Source organism: Salmo salar, chromosome 14 (assembly GCF_965601325.2).
Source record: "Salmo salar chromosome 14, fSalSal1, whole genome shotgun sequence".
NCBI classification, from domain to species: domain Eukaryota; kingdom Metazoa; phylum Chordata; class Actinopteri; order Salmoniformes; family Salmonidae; genus Salmo; species Salmo salar.
This window is the reverse complement of record NC_138304.1, coordinates 84,329,463-84,338,573: the sequence shown is the minus strand read 5'-3', so window position 1 is coordinate 84,338,573 and position 9,111 is coordinate 84,329,463. Positions and strand designations below refer to the sequence as shown.

General features: G+C 41.5%; 2 protein-coding genes across 3 annotated transcripts; one reads left to right on the top strand and one right to left on the bottom strand.

Moving 5' to 3' along the window:
* LOC100136469 (anterior gradient-2-like protein 2) lies at positions 1 to 3,042 on the top strand. 2 transcript variants are annotated; one of them, XM_014142492.3, is made up of 8 exons: positions 1 to 74; positions 521 to 653; positions 953 to 1,016; positions 1,307 to 1,359; positions 1,733 to 1,809; positions 2,018 to 2,081; positions 2,255 to 2,338; positions 2,730 to 3,042. In XM_014142492.3, the coding sequence occupies exons 2-8, from the start codon at positions 530 to 532 to the stop codon at positions 2,777 to 2,779; spliced, it is 516 nt and encodes a 171-aa protein (XP_013997967.1). In that variant the 5' UTR covers positions 1 to 74; positions 521 to 529; the 3' UTR covers positions 2,780 to 3,042.
* A 2,006-nt stretch (positions 3,043 to 5,048) lies between these two features.
* LOC106570321 (tetraspanin-13) lies at positions 5,049 to 8,871 on the bottom strand. The gene is made up of 6 exons (XM_014142513.3): positions 8,632 to 8,871; positions 7,242 to 7,409; positions 6,547 to 6,627; positions 6,026 to 6,139; positions 5,619 to 5,729; positions 5,049 to 5,410 (listed from the first exon to the last, which is right to left on the bottom strand). The coding sequence occupies exons 1-6, from the start codon at positions 8,692 to 8,694 to the stop codon at positions 5,336 to 5,338; spliced, it is 612 nt and encodes a 203-aa protein (XP_013997988.1). The 5' UTR covers positions 8,695 to 8,871; the 3' UTR covers positions 5,049 to 5,335.
* Positions 8,872 to 9,111: the final 240 nt, after the last annotated feature.

The following is a 9,111-nucleotide window of genomic DNA, read 5'->3' as shown; positions in this document are numbered from 1 at the left end:
GTGATAGAGAAGGGACACGGCAGTGCGAGTAGCAGCAGAGAAAAGGAGACATACAAAGGTGCCACGGAGAACAGGTAGGAAATATATCTCTCCCTCCACCATAAATCTATCTCCACTATCCCTTATCTCTCAATCTGATCCTTTTCCTGGTAAATGTGCCTTAAATGCTGTGAACTTTTCCAGAATCTTTCAGTCTATAAAAACGTGAACAACTCTGAATAGATGTGCAATTACTTGTAATTCTGCATGGCAGTTATTTATTCATTATTGTTTCCACTCAGCTATACTTTTGAGTTATAATAATATGAGGACAGAAGCAGATTATCTGTGCAGTTTTGTGACATGCATGTGGTATCTGGGTCTGTATTCACAATGATTCAGAATAGAGGTGCTGATATAGGATCAGTTTTGACTTGTAGATCACAATAATTAAAATGATATGGACAGGGGGAACATGATCCCAGATCAGCACTGCTACCTACTCTGAGATGCTTAATGAACTCTGTTTCCTTCCAGAAAGGTAGTAATCATGATCCGAGGTCTGCTGTCGGTGTTGTTTGTCCTTGTGGCCGTAGCCGTGTCGTCATCTCTGGCCAAGCCTGAGAAGAACATCGCCAAGAGGGGGAAGAGGATCCCTCAGACTCTCTCTAGAGGTAACTCTCCCTCCCCTTACTATTTTTCAAGGCTTATCACAGTGTAGTGTTTGAATGAATGAAAGAGAAAGGTTTTAAGAGTACAGTACGCTTTCTCCTTTTCCTCATTCTCAAAGCGCTGGTCAGTGTGGTCTGAGATCTCTAATGAATAGAGCTGACATACGATTCCTTATTCTACATGTCAGTGGAGGCATGTCTGTTCTACGCAATATATCTCTACCTGAATGTTCTGTGATGTTGCACCTTCCTGAGCAGACCCCAGGTATTCTGACACTGTTCTTCCTTTCGGCCTCCTGTAGGCTGGGGTGATCAGCTGATCTGGGCTCAGACCTATGAGGAGGCTCTGTACTGGGCCAGGGCACAGTGAGTGAACAGACTTTTATGACTACATGCGAAATGCCATCCTATTTCTTATGTAGTGCACAATAGGGAATAGACATTTACATTTACATTTAAGTCATTTAGCAGACGCTCTTATCCAGAGCGACTTACAAATTGAATAGGGTGTTATTTCACATACATATAATAGATCTGGATAACTGATGTGTTGTCTTTGCAAAAAAAGCAAATACATTTCAAGGCATTCCTTGGCATCTCCTTTCTATTCTATTCTATTCTATTCTATTGTAACCAGAACTACTTTGTCTCCACAGGAACAAGCCTCTGATGGTCATCTTTCACCTGGAGGACTGTCCCCACAGCGCATGTAAGACCCTGATCTCTAACCTCTGACCTACAGCAAATAAACTGCCACTTTATTGCACCTTCCTGAACAGACCTCAGGTCAAAGTCCCTCCCTTGGCTAGTTATGCATCCTGGCATTCTCCAAAATTGTGATACATCATTCAGTTGTATTAGATGCCAGGACTTGTTTAAACAACAATTATCAAACTCGTAGTAGAACAAACAGGACTCTGTTTGCCAAGGTGGTATATACCTCTAGCATCCTACTGCCATGTATGGAATAGGACAATAAAACAACTATGTGGGTATGTTACTCAACTGTTAATAGATGGAGATCTCTTAAGTCAATATAACGTATTCCATCATTTCTTTCATGATGTCTTTCGTGTATCCAGCCATGAAGAAGGCCTTCGCTGAAGACAAGGACATCCAGAAGGTACTTGATGAAGACTTCATCATTCTCAATCTGGTGGTGAGTTTTAAATTCAGAAAACGTTACTAGAATCATGCCAAGCACAATACATACATTAATTATCTTTTGATCTTTTTTAGGATTTTACTTTATAGTATATATACTTTTTTGTATTCATATTTTACTTTTCTTTTTGTTTTTTAAACAGACTTTTAGTATTTAGAAAGACATAAATAATTATTTTGTGTTTCTCTCCCTGTGTTATCAGTATGAAACCACAGACAAGCATCTCTCCCCTGATGGCCAGTATGTCCCCAGAATCATCTTTGTCGGTGAGTGATGAGGTCACGTTTTCCATGCAGCATTACATGCTAACGCATTTCAATATTTTGTCTATGATGGCATCAAACAAAAGTGACAGATTTGAATCAATAGTTCTCTCTCGCTCTCTCTCTGCCTCCCCCCTCCCTCCCTCGCTCCCCCCCCCCCCCCCCCCCCCCCTCAGATCCCTCTATGACAGTGAGAGCTGACATCACAGGACGCTACTCCAACCGCATGTACGCCTATGAGCCTTCTGACATCCAACTCTGTGAGTACAACTTGATCTTATCTCCCTTTTGAATGTTTGATTGCATACTAACAGTTTACATACTGTTAATAAATTAGTATTTAGGAGATTATAAATATTTAAGCATTTATACATATTTATAAGCTTTTATAAATGTAAGGTATTACAAATTGTAACCAGACATTGTTTTATAATTTATTCAAATATATTACATTTGGCCATTAGTGCCATCATCAACAACAACAAATTATTCCTCTGTGAGAAACAACCTGCTCTTGAGCGACTCTTGTGTGACTTAGTCTTGACTTCTCTTGAGTGACTTTTGACTTCTCTTGAGTGACTTTTGACTTCTCTTGAGGGACTTAGTCTTGACTTCTCTTGAGTGACTCTTCATTTTCCCTCCTCCCTACAGTGTTGAGCAACATGCAGAAGGCCAAGAAGCTGCTGAAGACTGAGTTGTAAGCACTGACAAAGCATGTGACCCGTTGACCATTGTCCTGCGACTTCAGAGGTTTTCTGACCATTCTCAGAATGTTCTCTGGAGCCTAGGAGTCAGACAGTGGCATACTGTCACCATGTAAACCTAAGCACTGGAAATAACTAGTCTTTACTTTCACAAACGAATTTCAATTTTTTTTAATGATTTTCCCTGAAACTCTCTGTCTTTGTAATGTATTGCTGTACATCTAAGATGTATTTTTATTAAATATAGTGCAATTCTTAAATGATGTGTGTATTATTGTAAAATGTAACCAGATTATCTGTATTATATTTTTTGACTGAAGTTAAAAGAGCTGTTAAAAAGAGAGAAACTGTGTGCGCATGAATGTGTGTGTGTGTGCATGTTTATGTGTGTAGCTAGAGAGTGAGTGCTGACATACATCCTGGTCACATCCTGAATGGGCAGGGCCGTTGAGGGTATGAAAGGACTTTTCCTGAGTCACTCCTGGTTGCCTGGTTACTGAACCGTCACAGCCTGGTTGCCTGGCTACCGAACCTTAACCAATGCCTTTGTTGTATAACGGGGCTTCCTTCTTAGAAAATACATTTAAAAAACACACACACACACACGACCTGAGTAATTATCTTTGCTCTTCATGGGAATCTATGCAAATGATATGCCAGAAAGCAAATGAAAGCATTACTTACTTACAAAACAGATTTTAGTTCCTTGGAAATGCTTAGGCTTCTGCTGTGAGCTGAGCTCAACATTTTGCAACTTCACTGGTTGTTTCTATTGAAACAGAGCACAACTAACCCAGTGAATGTCAACTGGTCAACTTGACTGGGCATTGATGGAAAATGGGTTACTATCATCGTTGAAAGGAAAGCCCAAGAACAGAAACGGGATGAAATTGATGTAAAATATCAATTTTATTGTGATTTCTTGTACAAAGGCTCGGGTACCTAGTTCACAGAACCATCAGTAGCAGCAGCACATACCAGCAGAGACATGATGCAGCAGCACATACCAGCAGAGACATGATGCAGCAGCACATGCAGAGACATGATGCAGCAGCACATACCAGCAGAGACATGATGCAGCAGCACATACTAGCAGAGACATGATGCAGCAGCACATACTAGCAGAGACATGATGCAGTAGCACATACCAGCAGAGACATGATGCAGCAGCACATACCAGCAGAGACATGATGCAGCAGCACATACCAGCAGAGACATGATGCAGCAGCACATACTAGCAGAGACATGATGCAGCAGCACATACTAGCAGAGACATGATGCAGCAGCACATACTAGCAGAGACATGATGCAGCAGCACATACCAGCAGAGACATGATGCAGCAGCACATACTAGCAGAGACATGATGCAGCAGCACATACCAGCAGAGACATGATGCAGCAGCACAATCGACTGCCAGTCTTTGAAACACTGTCAGCAGAACAAAGTGGATCATATTTGTTTTCAGGTCAGTCTTCCCCAGAATTTCATTGTGTTGGTATTCAGACGGCATAAGCAATTGACTCTTACATTAATGCATTTGGTTTAGCAGATTTCTAATAATTAAGAATGTTTACACAGAAATATACATAAAGAACAACTTTTTTTGTTGAATACTGTGTAGCATGATGACTTAAAGGCAACAACAAGCTGCTTAAATAGCTGTAGTTATGTAGTTACAGCACACAACTGTCAACAGCACGCTACAGTCCTGTTATTGAGTGTTAAAATCAAATGTACAAATATTCAATGATATCGTCAATCGCCATGCGCTCAAAATAATACAAACTGTTCTTCATTATGTCAGTCATTGTTTGTAATACAGGAGTCATTCAGTAGTCACAATATCACAGTTCACATGCTCTAATACTGGTCTGAGCATACTGAATGCTTGCCCATCAAGGGTGTATCAAATATCAAATGTATTCTCTGAAAACGTTGATTCCAAGAGATTTGTCATCGGAAGCAGAGCCATATACGTATGAGAGGTTAAATACAGGACATGATTCAGATTGGGAGTGGCCTCAGGTGTCCTATCAGGGTAATAGACTCATGCAGCATTTTAATATACAGCCAGGTCTTGTTCTTTAGGGCACACAACAGAAAACATTTTGCAACTGAAAATGTAAAGGAAAATGTAGTTCCTCCTGTCTCAGTCAGTTTTCTCCTGTTTAGTGCCCTAATGAACATGACCCAGTTCTTTTCCAGACACACACCTTTATGAAACACCACACAAAGGCCTGCCGCTTCGCTCAGCTGGTGAAAACACACACAAGTCACTCGCTTATTTACAAACACAGCCCCTAAAACAGGCGGCAAACCCACCTCCACCAGGAGAGCTACTGCAGGCTTTTGCTTCGGCCCCGCTTTAACTATCACAACCGATTCAGCTGAAAATGGTCCCGATGAGCATCTAATTCGTTTAGAATCAGCTGTGTTAGTGTTAGAGTAGAGCTGGAGAAAAAGCCTGCACATCCAGTAACTCTCCAGGAGGAGGGTTAGCCACTTCCAGGGTGTGGGATGAGGGGGGCGGGGCGCAGAGCAGTTGCCAGCAGTTACAGGAAGGCACTGGGATTGGCTCGAGGGTCTTTCTGGTTCCTGTATTGATACGTTAGCCACACCCCCAGGATCTGAAACAGGAATAAAGAATAAACATTACTGAGCCCAGTTTTATCATATTGACCCTACAAATAACAGATCATATACTGTAAATATATATTTTCATTCCCTATTAGATTTCATAAACTGCGGTTTACTGTAAGTCAATAAGTTCAATTGATTGAATGCTTGATTGACACACCAGAACATTCCCTGACTGTATATAAAGGGAGATCTCACCTCAGTGAAGCTGAAGAAGAGGCCTATCCCGCCAACGAAGCGCAACACCTCTCCTGCATGCGCCTGGATGTGCTCAGCACACGGTGAACAGGAGTGGTTGGGGAAACAGGCCTGTAGAGGGACACAGAGAGGCACCGCACAGATGGACCAGTTAGTCAGGAAATCTGCTTTACAGCCACAATACTGAATATACAGCTGCTGATATCATCAGAACCAGTTTGCTAAAAATATCAGAGCCATATCAACACAGATGTATGTGTTAAAACATGTTTTTTAGACAATCCCATTGGTTGTAATGATAGATCTTGGTATGTACCGACAGAGCTTGTGACCTGAGATGGAGAGGTCAAAGACAACATACTGTACATTGATTCAGTGCACCAGAGGGTTCATTTGTTAATGCTTACAGCGTCACAGGTCCCGTTGTTGTCTACATGGTAGAAGCCACAGCAGTTGAGACTCTTCTCTACGTCTCTCTGGGTGGTGTGAGAGTTGTTCCATCCCACCTCCAACAGTTGTTCCTAAAACAGGGGTACAACATCAAGCACTGACCACCATAGATACACCCATATACATATACATTAGGTGCATTACAATGCCTGTATACACAGGACCAGACATTTCTAAGGTAGTCTGCTGTTCTTGAACCAGATGGAGGTAAGTCTGAATAAAAAAGTGATTTTGAAATGTACTCCATAGTGCATGGAACCGGAACACCCCGCAGAGCCGAGACATGAGAGGTCCATAGATCTGAGATTTCACCACAACATTAACCAATAACAGACACATCCTAATTCATTAGCATATGTTGTCTTGTGTCTATCTAGAATTGAATCACAAGATTTCTGTGATTTGCCTGAGAAGTCGTTTTTGTTCCTCTAGAACTTAAAGGAATGTTGTTGTGATTGACAGGAGGTTGTGTTCCTACCTGCTGATCCTTGTTGATGGCCAGACAGGCGCTGGAGACAGAGAACTGGACGATGAACACCATGAAGAGGATGATCATATACTGGGCTCCACTGTCAAGGAATAACACTCCAATACACACATTGTCAACACAGAGCTTTTGTAGTTTTGAACCAGTTGGTCACACTTCCGAAGGCGAAGGTCACTTATTTTCAACAGTCAACTGTTTTATTTCTCTAAACTTCTGTATTAGTAATATGGAATATTATAGATTAATACTATAATAATGTAAACTAATAATGTAATAATAACACTGTAATAATGACTGAAAGCCAGTCAGTATTATGCCCTGATGACTAAGCCAGAAGCAGGGGTGGGCAGTATCTACGCAGGCTGACTACAATGTGCAATACGATACTGGACCTGGTCTCACAGATGTTATTGCGTGTGCATGCCATGCATGAATGGAAAATCAGCAGGGATTTTCCCACAAAATACAGTAGGGTAGGGGTAAGATATCAGTACAGCCTGGAAAACAAGTAATGGATAAATAACAAGGGGCTATGAGTCCTAACACATAGCCAACCCAAGGCCTCAATCTACTTGACCTGAAACATGGCCACAAACCTGAACTCAAGACATAATTCAAATTCTAGAGCCCAAATTCACTTGGGTCTTGGGTCAGGTCAAGTCTGCCTTGGTGGAAGGTTGGGATACGAAGAAGAGTAGGACCTGGTGGTGCTTCACGGCGCCGATGAGGCCGACCAACGCCACGAAGAACAGGAATACGCCCACTCCAATGACTCCGCCCACCACCTGGAAGCTGGACACCAGGCCAAACCACTTCCCCCACGCAGCGATGCCGATCATCAGCAGACTCACCATCTAGAGAGGGAGGGACGGATAGACGGACCGACAGAAAGACGGATAAATAGACAGGCAGGCGCAGACACAAACACAGAGACAGACAGCCAAGATGACCCTAAACAACAGATATCTTATGTCATTGTATGAAGTATGAACTGTATGAACACTCCACAGTCAAAGAGTAAAAACTGCACTGTGTGTGTGTGTGTGTGTGTGTGTGTGTGTGTGTGTGTGTGTGTGTGTGTGTGTGTGTGTGTGTGTGTGTGTGTGTGTGTGTGTGTGTGTAAGAGCAGAGAGAGAGAGAGAGAGAGAGAGAGAGAGAGAGAGAGAGAGAGAGAGAGAGAGAGAGAGAGAGAGAAAGTGAGTGTGGACATTGACCGGAAACTATCAGATAGGCTTACAGGTTATGGTATGTAATAAAACAAAGTGAGTGGTGTTATTGCAGTGGTATAACCTGTCAGAAGGACACAGGCTACACCTCAGACTGTGTGCTTTTATAAATAGACAGGGGCGCAATGTCCCCAGTGAAATTTGCGCCCCTGGAAATAGAAGAAGCAACAGTCAAAAGTGTAACATCATTTTCTATCATTAAAACATTTATCTGCCTGTAAATGTATATTCAGTTTAAATATAGGTCACCACTGTGGTCTGTTTTGATGCCACAAACACTCCGGCAAAACATTGGGTGGTGTTGTGGACATTTGAGGGTTATGTTAAGGGACATGTTAAGGGTTTGTATAGGAATGCTATGGAGTCTACACACACGGTATGGCCCATATAATGTTGTTTTCAGTAACAACCACTTGATAAGAGATATCAGGAATGGTTAGAGCTGAACAAAGGCAGGATACACCCTTGCATTGGAAAGTGTCAGGACTCAGGAGAGAGGAAACGAGATAGGAAATGGAGAGAGGAGATAATATATATAGGCCATTTTAAATATTCAGTTGCCTAAATACTGAATATAAATGTTAATATTTTTACGTGCTGAGGTTACCTTTGTCAAACAGGAGACGCAAATCGTATTCAAGACAAAGGTTCAGTTTTAATTATTTATAGCAGCAGAGCCTGCTCTGACCCAATGTATTTTTTAAAACAGGCTGTACCGCAACAATGTTTCTTACACACCCGCACAGACCGCATAAAAAACGTCATATAGGCTACCGAACCAACGCCCAAAACCTGTTACAGTATAGCTTAATAATACTCCATATGGTCAATTCTGGAATCGCATACTCACAACATAAAGGATATTGAGCGCACAGAGGGAGTGCTTGGAGCAGGTGAAACCCGAGCAGGCCATCGTTGAGATTTTTGATAATAAGCCAAACGAATAATAGGATAAAGCAATTCCTTGTCAAAACTAAATAAAAATGGAAATATCCCAAATCAAGACGGTTATGATTGTCCCCACTACAAAGTCTGGTCGCGAGATGAACTAGTATTCTGCCAGCAGCACAAACGTTGACGTCATTGATGTATGGTAATGAGGAAACCTTAAAAAAATAAAAGCCTGGATTTCAAAACATTGCAATGAGGATAACTCATTCAAATGATATTGCATTTTAATCATTGGCCACTTTTATTGTGCCAACAAGAAAATGCAACAAGTAATTTATGAAAACAAATTACAAATAATATGTTTAAAAAAAATGAATAATGTTTATAATGAAAGAAATACAATGTTGACACTGGTATATTGACAATATTGGGCTGTAGG